The 15683-nt window shown below is 43.3% G+C and overlaps 1 protein-coding gene across 1 annotated transcript in view; it reads left to right on the plus strand.

The window, feature by feature from the left end:
• Positions 1–15683, plus strand: part of MYO3A (myosin IIIA) — a 109370-nt gene that overhangs the window by 54597 nt on the left and 39090 nt on the right. Inside the window, exons 13-18 of the mRNA XM_088653864.1 lie at positions 1578–1780; positions 2989–3087; positions 3229–3343; positions 6657–6783; positions 8579–8789; positions 12954–13101. Coding sequence (XP_088509990.1) covers positions 1578–1780; positions 2989–3087; positions 3229–3343; positions 6657–6783; positions 8579–8789; positions 12954–13101 — 903 coding nt within the window. The remainder of the gene's footprint in view (positions 1–1577; positions 1781–2988; positions 3088–3228; positions 3344–6656; positions 6784–8578; positions 8790–12953; positions 13102–15683) is intronic.

Consider the following 15683-nt stretch of genomic DNA (forward strand, 5'->3'; position numbering starts at 1 on the left):
CTTCACTCTCCAAGATGTCTGGCTCAAGGTCAGCAACCACACTACCTGGGGTGTACGAGACCTCCATATCTTTCTGGTATAATTCCTCTGTGTATTCCTGCCACCTCTTCTTGATGTCTTCTGCTTCTGTTAGGTCCTTACCACTTTTGTCCTTGATTATGGTAATCTTTGTACGAAATGTTCCTTTCATATCTCCAATTTTCTTGAACAAATCTCTGGTTTTCCCCATTCTATTGTTTTCCTCTATTTCTTTGCATTGCTCATTTAAGAAGACCCTCTTGTCTCTCCTTGCTGTTTTTTGGAAATCTGCATTCAGTTTCCTGTATCTTTCCCTATCTCCCTTGCATTTTGCTTGCCTCCTCTCCTCCGCTATTTGTAAGGCCTCGTTGGACAGCCATTTTGCTTTCTTGCATTTCCTTTTCCTTGGGATGGTTTTCGTTGCTGCCTCCTGTATAATGTTACGAGCCTCCATCCATAGTTCTTCCGGCACTCTGTCCACCAAATCTAAATCCTTAAACCTGTTCCTCACTTCCACTGTGTATTCATAAGGGATTTGATTCAGATTGTATCTTACTGGCCCGGTGGTTTTTCCTACTTTCTTCAGTTTAAGCTGGAATTTTGCTATAAGAAGCTGATGATCTGAGTTACAGTCAGCTCCAGGTCTTGTTTTTGCTGACTGTATAGAGCTTCTCCATCTTTGGCTGCAGAGAATATAATCAATCTGATTTCGATGCTGCCCATTTGGTGATATCCATGTGTAGAGTCGTCTCTTGTGTTGTTGGAAGAGTGTTTGTGATGACCAGCTTGTTCTCTTGACAGAACTCTATTAGCCTTTGCCCTGCTTCATTTTGAACTCCAAGGCCAAACTTGCCAGTTGTTCCTTTTATCTCTTGATTCCCTACTTTAGCATTCCAATCCCCTGTAATGAGAAGAACATCCTTCTTTGGTGTCATTTCTAGAAGGTGTTGTAGGTCTTCATAGAATTGGTCAATTTCACTTTCTTCAGCACCGGTAGTTGGTGCATAAACTTGGATTACCGTGATGTTAAAAGGTCTGCCTTGGATTCGTGTCGAGATCATTCTGTCATTTTTGAGATTGCATCCCATTACAGCTTTTGCCACTCTTTTGTTGACTATGAGGGCCACTCCATTTCTACTACAGGAAATAGTCCCACTGTAGCGGTACCTATTTATCTACTTGCACTTTGACGTGCTTTTAAACTGCTAGGTTGGCAGGAGCTGGGGTTGAGCAACAGGAGCTCACCCCGTCGCAGGGATTCGAACCACCAACCTTCTGATCAGCAAGCCCCAGACTCAGTGGTTTAACCCACAGCGCCACCTGCGTCCCAGACATGATCAAATCCCCAACAGGATGGAGAGCGGTTCAAATAAATATATTCCCCTAGTCAAGGAACTAATAGGCAAACTAGCCCTTACTTTCTGCTAGTTATTGATGGTGGACACCCCACATAGGAAAGGAGTGCTATTCTGTCGCTATTCTGAAAAATTACGTTTGTGTTTTAAAATTCTAAGCATTTTCCTTATTGTTGTTGTTGTTGTTTTGGAATGTGCATCTAGGCTAATAACAGGACACTTCAAGAAAAAATTCTCCAAGTCAACAATCTGCTGGAGGCTTTTGGAAATGCAGGCACTATTATTAATGATAATTCCAGCAGATTTGGGAAATACCTAGAAATGAAATTCACTTCCAGTGGAACTGTTGTAAGTGCTCTGATTTCAGAATACCTCCTAGAAAAATCAAGAGTCATACATCAAGCTGTGTAAGTAAAAGGAAAACAAAGGAGGTGCTTTTCTGGCTGTGGGAAAGAGAGAGGGAGGCTTGGTTCAAACAAACTCTAAGGGTAGTACAGCCTACATGTCATTGGGGTGGGACTCCATCTGCCTAGCCCAGGTATCCCCAAACTCGGCCCTCCAGATATTTTGGGACTACAGTTCCCACCATCCCTGACCACTGGTCCTGTTAGCTAGGGATGATGGGAGTTGTAGTCCCAAAACATCTGGAGGGCAAAGTTTGTGGGTGCCTGGACTAGCCCAATCAGACACCTTGGATGTAGCCTCTGAAATTGCATTGTGCATAACCTGAACTGTGTATATTATTATTATTATTATTATTATTATTATTATTATTATTTATGCCCCACCCATCTGGCTGGGTCCCCCCCCCCCCCGGCCACTCTGGGCGGCTTCCAACACACATTAAAATACATTAAAATATCACAGATTAAAAACTTCCCTAAACAGGGCTGCCTTTAGGTATTTTCTAAATGTCAGGTAGTTTGTTTATCTCTCTGACCTCTGATGGGAGGGCGTTCCACAGACGGGTGCCACTACCGAGAAGGCCCTCTGCCTGGTTCCCTGTAGCTTTGCTTCTTGCAGTGTGGAAACCAAAGGCCCTCGGCGCTGGATCTCATTATTATTATTATTATTATTATTATTATTATTTACATTTTATGTAGGCTAATGCCCATGTAGCTTGGGCCTGTACATCTAAGCCAGGCTTCCTCAACCTCGGCCCTCCAGATGCTTTTGGCCTACAACCCCCATGATCCCTAGCTAGCAGGACCAGTGGGATGATGGGAATTGTAGTCTCAAAACATCTAGAGGGCCGAGGTTGAGGAAGCCTGATCTAAGCTCTGTGTAAATGACCAACACATTGATTTCTGTGGGTTAAGCGTTAACAGTGGAATGGGAATCATGATTTCGCATTCCCCTGAGTTGGGCTAAACTACTTCTATGATTATTACGGTATTATCATTTATTGCATTTGTTAGCTGTTTCAATTCTACTGTAAGCTGTTTTGGGAGGGCTTGTTGCCCTGAAAGGCAGTGGGAAAACATTTCATATAAAATAAATTTTATAATAGTAGAAGACAATCAGAAATTAGACATTACTGGTTCAATGTGTTGATTGTGTTTCAATAATTGCCATATTGGTGTCTGGTGTGTGGTGTTTTTTTTTCCCATTTCAGAGGAGAGAAGAATTTTCATATTTTCTATTACATCTATGCTGGTTTGGCTGAGAAGAAAAAACTAGCTCATTACAAATTGCCAGAAAATAAACCTCCCAGGTATAACATTCCATTTGTATTGCATTCTTTAGGATAAATGCTTAAGTGGGCTGCCTTTGCTAGAGTGAGCCTTTTGAAACGTAGAGTGAAGTTTATTCACAATTTCTCATACTCTTTTCCCTGTCCCCATCATCTCTCTAGGTATCTACAAAATGAACATCTTAGAACTGTACAAGATTTCATGAACAATAGCTTCTACAAATCCCAGTTTGAATTAATTGAACAGTGCTTCAAGGTGATTGGGTTTACGATGGAGGTGAGTGTCAGTGATATTTTAACTTGTGCACCTTAGAGAGAGAAGTAGGCCTTGATTGACAGTAGCGTGTATGAAGGTTGCCAATCATTTCTAGAGTAGTGGGTGTCTCGCTCCCAGTTCAGGGGCCTGATCCAACCCCCACACTAATTTCTCCCCCCAAGATGCCACTAATTTTGGAGGCAGTGGCAAAAAGAAGGGGAGTATATTGGACACAGTGCTAGAGTGGCTGAAATGCAAATCATCTCCTCTCTTGTCATCAGATCAGCTGTTTGATGAGCAGAGAGGGGCAATAACACCAGACCCTCCAAGTGTCCCTATTTTCCTGAGATTTCCCTGATTTAGAGAAGCCGTCCCAGTTTCTGATTTGATCCTGGAATGTCCTGCTTTTCCTTAGGATGTCCCTATTTTCATTTGAGAAATGTGAGTGTGTATGTATAGGGAAGTTTTTAAAACGTTTAATGTTTTATTACATTTTAAATATATGTTGGAAAGCAACCCAGAGTAGCTGGGGCAACCCAGCAAGATGTGTGGGGTATAAATAGTAAAATTATCAGTAGGGAATGGGACCTCTCTATTTTCACCGGAGAAATGTTGGAGGGTATGTAACACCCCCTTCTCAGCTGATCTGCATGGATTAGCTAAGGAGGAGGGTCTGTATGTCTAAGATTGTAGCCCTCAGATTCTAGCCAAGGAGTGAGCTGTTGGTCCAGAAAAGGTTGGCCACCCCATTCTAGAGTACTTCCCCAAAGGTGGCAGCTGGTGGTGGCTTCATGTTGTGAGTCTGCACGCCAACAAATCATAATCAGTTGACTATGGAGCACGGTTGCTTGGTAGCAAAACAAACTACAATTCCTAGCTCATATTACTGTGAGTTGGGGGGGGGGGCACACAGATAAGCTGTATGTCAGAGCTTCCCTTCTAATTCCTGGATCCAGCATGGATTCAATTGCTGGAATATCCAAGCCAGCCTGGTAATGCCCACTAAGCCAAGTCTCCCGCTGAAAAATGCGGGATCAGCAGCGGCGCGGCACCAGAGGTTGCATAAAAGCAACTTCCGGGGCCGCTCTTCCCATGTGTGGGCACCGGAAATAGGGCAGAGCGGCACCGGAAGTCGCTTCTACGCATGCCCGGTGGCCATCTTGAGCACAGCAGCACCCAAAATGGAGGCTCCCTGGCAGGTAGGAAATCTGGGGGATTTCTGGGATTTTTCTCCATTTGGGAGAACAGTGGGAAACGGATTAAAATCCAGGGGTTTCCCGCGAAAAACGGGATACTTGGCAGCTACGGTAAGCACTAGGTATGGCTTGTTAAGGGAACAAAGAGAGTGACTCTGTGCCAGAGGCAAAATGGGTAGGCCTCCCTCCCTCAGCTGTCTATTATTTGGAAAGACAAAACAGAGAGTTGAGTGATGTGAGCTAGAAACTGGATGCAATATAAGTCTGGAAAGGCAGAGAGGGTGTCAGGCCTGATTTCTGCTAGAATCCAAGGCTGTGTCTATGGGAGAAGCAAGACCCTCTTTTGGTGTTGATGTTGTGAGCCCCTCCATCAAAGGCTCAGGTTGTATACAGGGGCACAGCAAGGTGTGCCCCAGGTGACACCCTGGAGGGGGGTGACACTTGGTGTGCCCCCCCAACTCCCAAGCCGAGCCCCACCTCCCAGTAAAAAGCCTTGCTTGGCGTGGCGGCTGGCTTGCTCGCTCACCTGCTCAGCCAGCACGTGCTTTGTTTCAAGGGTGCGGAGTCCATACAGGCTACCAGTCTCGTGCGCCGTCCATACGGGATGCTGCCCACTGTGCTCAAGCAGCAGCCCGTGCGCAGTCCGTATGGGGTGCCGCACAGGCGCAGCACCTGGTACCATCTGGGATTGCTACGCCACTGGTTGTATATGTGTGTAAATAAAGCTTATAACATAAAGACACCACAGTCTCTGCTGTGCCTCATTCCCAAAAGGAAACGCAAACCCTTTGTAAGCATCTGGAACCCCCGGAATCTTTTACTGCTCAGAAATTGGGGTGGCATGCAACAATATGTACAGCTAATCTAGGGATTTGTGGTTTCTTTTGTCCCAGCATGAGTAGGAGGAGCAACTCCTGTCCAATTTGCTTGTGTATAGTTAATGCCTTACTGTGATTTGTGAACACTGCCATGAAATCGTGTTCAGTGTCAGCTTTGGTTTTTTCGGACCAGCTAGTACAAAAGACTGTAATTTCAACAAGCTTTTCATCAGGCAAAATTAGCCCTTGAAGCACACACAAGTGGGATGAGCTGTAATGTCTTCTTCCTAGGTTTCAGCCGCGTACCCTGTTTCCAAACAGAAGAGGCTGGCTTGTCTAATTTGTGCTCCTTTAAGAGGGAATTTGAGCTATAGCCACACACACAGCAGGTTTTGCCTCTCCATTGACAGCACTTTTCTTTTCTGGGTGCACAGGATGGGGGGAAATTACCTGGTAGTGCGTGAAAAAGTGAAGCCCCCAGAAATGTCTTCTTTAGACTTCTGTTTCCTCCGGATTCTGCTATGTTTAGAAAGGCTCTGGGGCAGAACCTGATTGCAGTATGGTCAAAATAACCCCCCTAAGCATTTCAGAAAATCTCTCCCTTTTTAACAGAGTGGCAGGTCCCTGTGCGGTAAACACATAGCCTATATATTCCTTTGTTCCTTTAAAATCAAACTGAAGGTTACATGGCAACACACACACACACACACAAGATGCAGGAAAAGGGCTGTTGGGAATAAAAGTAATCGCGCCTTACAAGAGATCAGTAAAGGGTACAAAGGATGTCAGCTGCAATGCATGTAACACAGTGTAATGACAGAAGTCGGTGTAATCAGAAGTCAATGTAATCATTTCATTCCATTTATCGGAATAATTTACAAATAGACATAGTGGGTGATTATTTCTTCAAAAGAAAAAGAATCAAAATGCAAGCCCATGGGTAGTAGGTCGGTTGTTTGTTTGTTTGTTTGTTTGTTTCCCTAACCCTAAGATTTGCAGAATCAGAAAGATGTTTAGAAGAAAAGCCCTAAAAGGGGGGGGGGATCCAGAAAAACATACCCATTGAGTACTGAATAGAACTATTCTTACCCTATTAGCTATATAACCTCCATGCCATACCTTTTTTAAAAAAAAAAACAACAACATTCAAGCTGCACTGTAAAGTTAAAGCAAATTGAAGAGGGTGCAGCCACTGGTAAAACGCTGTTTCTCTAAATGCAAGTTGGATATTAAAATGAAGAAATGGAATGCTGTGATTGTTGCCTGGGGTGTCAATTATAAGGCTATGAATTGGAATGTTTTTGTGCATCTGTCTTTCAGGAACTAGGGAGCGTATACAGCATCCTTGCTGCCATTTTAAACGTGGGCAACATCGAATTTTCTTCCGTAGTAACCGAGTACATGATTGACAAGAGCATCATTTCCAATCCAATGCCTCTGGAGAACTGTGAGTTTTCTTTCCTTTTTATAATAATTAAATGCCTTTTGTGAACTGTCTCCATAATTATGAGCTCCAGACTTATCTGCATATTGCAGAAATCTTACCTCATTGCTTGAAAAGCTCTACACAGCCTGGGCCCAGCCTCTTAACAAACTCCACATGTTTTTAAAGCAGCTAATGGGGCTGTGATGGCCTGCTTTTTCACAGAATCATAAAATTGTAGAGTTGGAAGGGACTGTGAGGGTCATCTAGTCCAACTCCCTGCAATACATAAATATTTTTCCCAACGTGGGGCTTGAACCCATGAGCTTGAGATTAAGAGTCTCATGCTCTACCAACTGAGCTAAGCTCAGTGTCTCCCACAACAGGCCGCATGATTTTTTTGAAAGCCTAGACCAGTGTTTCCCAAACTTGGGTCTCCAGCTGTTTTTGGCCTACAACTCCCATCATCCCTAGCTAAGCAGGACCAGTGGTCAGGGATTATAGGAATTGAAGTCCAAAACCAGCCGGAGACCCACGTTTGGGAAACACTGGTCTAGAGTTTGAGTAGGGACTTTCCTCCTGTGACCCTCAACCTTGAGATTATTTCCTGAGATGAATAGCTGTAGCACTGGGGGGCTGGAGAAGATCTTTCCTGGGGCTCAGTATCTGAGCATCTGGGTGGTTAAGTTTTTGCCTTTTGGGACAGCTGAGGTCCCTGGCAAGTGTGGTAAGGAATGGGCCCATAGTCCAGAGAGAAGCTGCACTCAGTCTTGCAGCCTCTTGGATCAGCTCCTTGCTGGGCCAGGGAGCATAGAAGCCCTGCAGCCCTTTGCTGGCAGAGTCTACACAACACGGGTGACACTGTAGAGTTTCATCTCTTCATGAGTCCCAGCAGTGAGAACACTACCCCCTTCTATTCCCCACCAACAACAACTTGGAGGAGGTTAGATAGTGGGAAGGCCTAAGGTGCATGTCTGGTTTCCTGCACAGGGCGAGGGCCTGTGCAACAAAGAAAGACACCGGATGCCTTCAGAGTGAGAGTCTGTAACTGACAGAAGGCTGGTCCTCCCTTGGTGTGAGACAGTGGGGGATAGCAACTTGGAGAGCTCTGTGGACTTTAGTAACACTGTTCCCTGTTCTGTCAAGTGCCCTTCTGGGATGATTAGTTGTGGTTGATTTGTTGGTGTGCTGCTGTTGTTTGCATAATGTGTTTGGGAAGCATTTGGGGAAGGAGGGACATGGGTTAGGCCACCCCAGTTTCAGTGATCATAGATAAAGGGAGATATAGCCATTGGGAAGTGATATCATGAGAACAAGGCTATAAAACTGGCAGCACCCTTTATCAGCCCAGATTGCACGAAGCCAAAAGAACTCAATAGCCCTTACAGAAGAATGCAGATAATGAAATGCGCAGGTGAAATCCAAGCCCTGCCTTATTTAAAGCCTCAAACAGCCAGATGCAATTGCATCGTGAAAATTACAAATACACAGTTGTAAAACGCATAGACTCTTTCTGTATATTTGTAAGGAACACACGTCTACCTTTTGGCTGGTGTATTTCCCCCTCTGTTTTGAACTTCTTGCAGAGTAAGGAGCTGCAGTATTCCTACTTTGCACAACATCAAAGCCCTTTTCCTTCTCAGCTACTTCCCGCTGTACAGTTGATGGGTGGAAGGGGACCCAGCGTGCTTAATGAAATGCATGTGGTATCCAGTCTGTGGTCCTGGGGTCTCCCTCGCCTCTTGTAGGGAGCTTTTACATATAAAATTAAGAAACGTTTGATACATTATGGACGTGACACCATTCCTCCGTTTTCCAGCCGCATCTTTGCTGTGTATACAGGCAGATGAATTGCAAGAAGCTCTAACCTCTCATTGTGTGGTGGCCCGAGGGGAAACTATTATACGGCCCAACACGATGGAAAAAGCTTTCGATGTAAGAGATGCCACAGCCAAAGCCTTGTACGGGCGTCTTTTTAGTTGGATAGTCAACCGCATCAATGCGCTGCTCAAGCCAGGTACATTTTTAAGGTAAGGCTTTTTTCTCTCTCGTAAGAAACAGAACCTTGTTTTGATGTGAAATGCATAGTATTTGTAATGTCTCGAGACCACGGTCATCCAGACCAGAAATTTAAAATGGAATACAATACCAATTTCACTAGCTATTCCCAAACCCAATTTTAAGATACTCTATTCTAAGCTTTTGCAAATGAAGCAAGAACAAGACAAGAGTGAACAGTTCATTTGTAGTTGTGCTTCTCAGCAGCACAAACATGTCTCTTTTAGCCACATCCCTTGCCAGACTCAATAGAGGACAGGACTTCTGTGCCTTTAATTGCCCTGCTCTCTTTTGAGTCTGGAAACCTTAAAGAGAAACCAGCAGACCCTTTGTTTAATTTCCAAGCGAAGGGTCTGCTGCTTTCTCTTTAAGGTTTCCAGACTCAAAAGAGAGCAGGGCAATTAAAGGCACAGAAGTCCTGTCCTCTATTGAGTCTGGCAACCCTACCCTTGCCTCATGTCTCCCTTAGGTTTAAATTCACAGTTTGGGCTCACTCGACCACTCCATGCATATAGAAGCCTAACCTCTTCCATTCTGCATCCCAGTATGCAAGCATAAGGTCTGATTTATGCATTGCAATGAGCCTGTGATATGCACTGGCAATGGCTTCTGTGTGTGGTAGCTTATACCTGCAGCAGAGAGAAAAGAAGAGCTCATCATGTGGATTGGGTGTCAGCTGGTGTTTTTGGCAGCTGCTGCTAAAGGTGTAAAAACTGACAGTGTGATCATAGTGATCCATGCAATGTGCTATTCTATGTGTTGCAGCAGCTGCAGGGAGCATCCACCACATGAAGGCAGTTTCAAGCTGCCTTGTGTGCCACTCATGACAAACCTGCCTTGAGAATTCACTACAGGTTGCTGTCTTAGGTTCAGACATTTCATTTGCCTGGGTAGTGATAACGTTCATGCAGTGCAGACGCAGATGTGCTCCTTCCTCTCCACCTTGCAGAAAATGGACCAAACCGATGTAATGTAACAGCAACCTTGGATTAGTTTTCACCCTCCAAACCATACCGGTAGTTACACCCATGGTTTTATCATGATTTAAATTCTGGGTTGAAGGGCAAGCACAAGCAATAGTTCACTGTTGTGTGTGTAATGGTAAACTGTGGTTTGCAGAAACAGGCAGGAACTAATGGAATCTGAAAACATGAGAAAAAGAAGGAGAAGGAAGAAGGGATGTGTGTGCTGATGTTCCTCCAAACCATGTTGTGCAGCATAAAAAGCATTACGTCTGAACCAACCCAATATTGCATGTGACGTGGGTGCTCCTTTGCAGCTATGCAATCATGTAAACACCAGATTGTGTGATACTTTCCCCTAAAAAGAAAATGGGTGAGACCTTATGAATTTGCCAACTGCATGATGCACTAATGTCATAGGTGACATCTGGTGGGGGGGGTAGGTATGTGGCTATTCTCTACCAAACAAGGACAGTTGCCTTCCAACTGTGTGGAAGTAGACATCTTTACCAAGTACCCTATTTTAGTATTTCTTATCCACCTCCTATACTTTCATATAGTCAATGTGGTCTTAAACTATAGGCTGGCAAGGACAAAGGATAGTTTTTTAAAGTATTCCAATATAGAATAGCCATGCTGGTTCAATTCAGAAAATTGGGTGAACTGTACCTTCCTCTTGTTTGCAAGAGCATCCGTGAACATTTTTACAAAAAAAAAAAAAAGATTTCCCCGCCCTCGGTGGACTTGAACATGTTGAGTCACTTTGACAAGTAGCCTGGCTTACAAATTGCTGTGTCCTAGTTTAGCCTAATTCTATAAGTTTGTCAGGTTGTGTTGCCTTGTGACCTGGTTGCATTTTGTGCAATTCCCAAGGCCTGTATAATCCATTCATATCCACTCAAAAGTAAATGCATATTGATTTGACCATGTTAAAAAAGTATAGTGTGACTCGGCTGTGGCTCTAAATTTAGAAGTACAGTAGTAGCTTCCAGCTCAGGTTTTACCACTTTATGGTAACAGTAACGTTTGGAATATAAAGTTCATATGTTTTATCATTTTTATTTCTTGAATTTGACATGCAAACCCATTGCCTTCATGTCTGTTTAGGACTTTTTGACATAAGAGTGTTAAACCAACTTTGGTTTCATACTAACCTTTGCATGCTAGGAGGTTGCAGAGCATCTGCTTTGTACGCAGAAGGTCTCAGTTTGATCCCCAGCATCTCCAGGTAGAGCTGGAACGGTCCCCTTCCTGAAATCCTGGAGAGCTGCTGCCAATCACTGTAGACAATGCTGCACTTGATGGACCAGTGGCTTGGCATTATAAACCAGCTTCCTATGTTCCTATTCTATGATACGGTTAGCCCGGCAATTCAAGGGGCTTTTGTCCTTCATCACAATCACATCATCTCAAGTATAAACACAGACCCAAGTAACCCTCAACTTCCCTCAACTTCCTCTTCTGGTTTGTTGTATAATAATTTTCCTGCTTTTTGGTTATACCTTAATACTGTATATTCTAAATTAGGTCCTTTCTGTTTTCTGTTTTGTAATTGTAAGTGTTTAATTCAGTTCAGTTTTATTACAGCAAAAGCCAGCAATACAAAGTACCATAATTCCAAACAAAAAATCAGCAATAACATCACCAGAAGCAGAACAGCTACACAAAAGGAATTTGCAATGTATTATTCAATAGAAGAGATTTACGTTTCTTAATAGCTAAAGTGCAGAATTTGGCCACATCATATGATACTGGACTTGAGGAATCTTCCAGAAGGAATTTTCGTAAGATTTTGGAGGAGAATTCCAAATAATATTGTAAGGGTATAAATTTTGATAAAAGGGGGGGGGGAGTCGAGCTCGTTCTTCACTATAAAATTCACAGAATAAAAGGATGTGAGTGACAGATTCTACCTTATTGGACATGCAAGGGCAAAGGCGCTCATGAATTGGTACCCGCAATTGGTACCCGCAAGTGTTTAATCAATCCTGCTAGTGAGTTCATTTCTTTGCAATATTTCTGTAAACAGGTCACAAATGGTTCCCATTCTTTTTTAAAGTCTCTATTGTCTTTATCTCTCAGTCTCTCAGTCATTTTGGCGTAGTGTCCATAAGTTTGTCTTGCCATTCTTCTTTGGTTGGTATCTCGGCGCTTTTCCACTTTTGGGCCACTATTGTCGCGTACATGAAATTTTTCTTCTTCTCTTTCGGCAGGTCTTGACCTATAATGCCTAATAAAAGGGCTTCTGGGCTTTTAACAAAGGTTATTTTAAACATCTTTTTCATTTCATTATATATCATTTCCCAATATTTCTCGATTATTTTACAATTCAACCACATATGTAAAAACGTACCCTCTTTTTCTTTACACTTCCAACATTTTTAAAAGCCTGCTATATGCATTTTTGCCATTGTTAGAGGGTAATATACCATCTATACATCATCTTCATATAATTATCTTTTAACAATATGCAATCAGTAAATTTTAAATTAGATTTCCATAATTTTTCCCAATCTTCCATTTGTATATTGTGTCCCAGGTCTTGTGCCCACTTTATCATCACACTTTTGACTTCCTCATCTTTAGTTTCCCACTCTAATACTGTAGCAACTTATATGCTTTCCTTAGGAGTTTTGTATTATCTTCAATGATTTCACTTTGGAATCTAGATAAAGTATAGCTGAATCCTTTCTTTTTATCTTCTTTAAATACCTTGTTTAATTGTCGGTGTTGCAGCCAATCTCTTACATATATTTTAAGCAAGGGGCTTTTGTCCTGATTCAGCCAGGATACATTGCTGTGTAGAGCAAGATGCCTTTGTAAATTCAGATTTGCAATGCAAATTAACCCACGGGATATGCAAATACTTGTGCCTTCTATGAACACTCTTTGCCCAGGAGCAAGGACTGGCTGATCTTGTGTCCACTCTTACATTCAGAAATAAAGGGTTTGTAGTTAGACATCCTCGGTCTCCAGCTGACTCTCCTTGGCACACAGCACATTAGACTCTGTCAGCATCTCAAACTGGAGGAGACTCTGCCCGGTTGCTGACTCCCAACTGTGTTAAACCAGACATGTAATAATTATGTTTTTGAAGTAGCTGTGAGGTTGAAGCTGACGTGAAGTAACCAAATGGCGCTGGAGAATCTAATGTGCAAATTCTGTAAATTTCAGCGGAAATGACGAAGGGCTGAACATTGGGATTCTTGACATCTTTGGTTTTGAAAACTTCAAAAAGAATTCATTTGAACAGCTCTGCATCAACATTGCCAATGAGCAGATCCAGTTCTACTTCAACCAACATGTCTTTGCATGGGAGCAGGTGGGTGCTATAATTCATGTGCCTGTGTTGTGTTTGTTTATTTTAAGTGTTGTATGCTGCTTTTTTAAAAAAAAACCCCTCAAAGTATCGTACAAAATCAAAAGAGTTGCTCAGTTTTTAAAATCGCATAAAGACAACACTGAAATGACAGCATCAAATTGCCTATTGAATTATTGGGCCACTCAAAAAACCAGGAGAAAAAAAGATGCATATGCTGACGGCAAACACAGAGATAGGACTCCCAGTCAGCTTATGCTTTACTCAGAGTTCACCCATCAAAATCAGTGAACATGACTACGTTAGGTCCATTAACTTCACTAGCTCTAACTTCGAGTAAAACTAGTTGAATGCCACCTCAAGTGTTCGAATCAACACCTTTTGCACACTGACAGGGAGAGCGCCTCTCAGCTAATGCATCCCTCAGCCACATGCTTAACGGGCGTAGTAATCTATGTGCATAGGACCCCCTTCTCACACATTCTGAATGTATGGCAAGCCCAAGGAATATGGTGGAGGCTAGGCATGCCAACTCCTAGAGGCGGAGGTGTCTCCATATTGGCTGGCAGAGGGCCAGGCCCCCTCAATGTTGAGGAGGCAGAGGAGGCTGAGTGCGGGGCCAAGCAAGGCACAGTTCAGTGGCTGCCTCTTCCTGAGCGCAAGAGAGGAAGTCGCACTGCACTTGGCCTCCTCCCAACGATGCAACAGCACATGTGCAGCACATGTCAGCCCCCCCCCCAATCTTAGGTGCAAGACGGCGCCTCTGGTGGAAGCAGGGCTGACAAATGTGACCAAGCAGGCCTTTTCAGTCTCTTTACCTCCCCTGCTTGGGAAGTGTTTAAGGACAGAAGAAGAACCAAAGGCCTCTCTTTTACCCAGCATCCTCTTCTCACAGTGGCCAACCAGAAACCAAGGGCAGCCCCACTCTCTCCACCTGTGATTCCCAACAGCTGGCATTCACAGGCATGCAACCTCCAGCAATAGAAGCACGAGGAAGCCATTGTGGCTCATAACTGTGGATACCTTTACCGTAACCAAATTTGCCTAATCCTCTTTCAAACCCACCCAATTTGGTGGCCACCGCTACTTCTGAGAGTGAGTTTCATAGTTTAACTATTTGGGTGCACGGGGTACTTTATTTTGTCTATCCTGCTAATTTTTAAGGATAAGTTCGTTCTACATGTACAAAGAGCATTTAACGCAAAGGCTAAGAGGTTGTGGGTGGGTGGGGTGAAAGTGAGCTTGGTAATTTTGAACCCATACCCAATTTTATCTAGGAAAAGTTACCTACAACTTCCGTTGGAGAGGCAACGAACAACCGAAGGCTGTAAAATGCTTTGTTTATAATACATTCTATGCAGAACTGTATGATTGCTTTCTGCAATTTAAATGTCTGTCTAAAACTACATTAGGCTTCCCATTTACAGTATCCAGGCAACAGAACACAGTGATAATAGGTTTGATGCAAATGCTATGTTGTTTTCATGAGGAATAAGGTGTACTGTGTAATTTATGGTTCAGCAGCAGAATTTTTTTTTTTAAGTGAATATCGTACAGAGCAGCTCTTTAAAAACCTAGAACTTTTATAATCATTTGCCAACAAGCATATTAACCATGAATATTCTGTGGGGGAGGGAAATGACAATTTGCTTTTATTTCAGTTTTGAAATTTACTACAATTCAAAAGGGGGGATTAGTCTGACTGTACAGTTTAATCTGATTTTTTAAGAGGGATGCCAAATGAGATAGTGCAATTACCAAAATGCTAATGAACTTGAAGGGTCAGTGAACAGACTTCTGGAGCTTATTAAAAGGGTGAAAAATGAATATTTAACAGTTTAAAATGGCAGTGGGGTATTTGTTTAGGAAAAGATTCCCCAATCAAGGAAAAGAGCAAATGTTACAGAAACTGCTGACTATAAGCCTTGATCTAGTAAACTCCTTTTTTTATTATGCTGCCCCCCAGACGGTCAGTATTTTGTGGGAGGGATTCAAGAGTGTACCGGGGCAATCTGGGTTTGAGCCACTGAAGTGGATTAAAGCACTCTGTTGCCACAGGACAACAAATCCGCTTTTGCAAAGAAATTGACTTTTTTGGGGGGTATTAAAATAGCAGTGGAATGCACTGGAACACATAGGGTGAGCAAATGAGAAGATCATCAAGCAAATCAGGGTGGATGCTTGTCATGGAACGGTTGCTATATGGCAAGCATCTCAGTTGTTGAGCTTTGGTCCTTGTGCAAGCAAATCAGGATGAATGCTGTAAAAAGGTCATCTGGAAGAACCCCAAGTATAAAGGTAAAGGGACCCCTGACCATTAGGTCCAGTCGTGACCGACTCTGGGGTTGCAGCGCTCATCTCGCTCTATTGGCCGAGGGAGCCGGCATACAGCTTCCAGGTCATGTGGCCAGCATGACAAAGCCGCTTCTGGTGAACCAGAGCAGCACACGGAAACGCTGTTTACCTTCCTGCCGGAGCAGTACCTATTTATCTACTTGCACTTTGACGTGCTTTCGAACTGCTAGGTTGGCAGGATATCCCCAAACTCTTAATAGGAGCTCTTGGGAGCCTGAATCGGGAGGCTT

This window comes from Zootoca vivipara, chromosome 11 (assembly GCF_965207765.1).
Source record: "Zootoca vivipara chromosome 11, rZooViv2.hap1.1, whole genome shotgun sequence".
NCBI classification, from domain to species: Eukaryota; Metazoa; Chordata; class Lepidosauria; order Squamata; family Lacertidae; genus Zootoca; species Zootoca vivipara.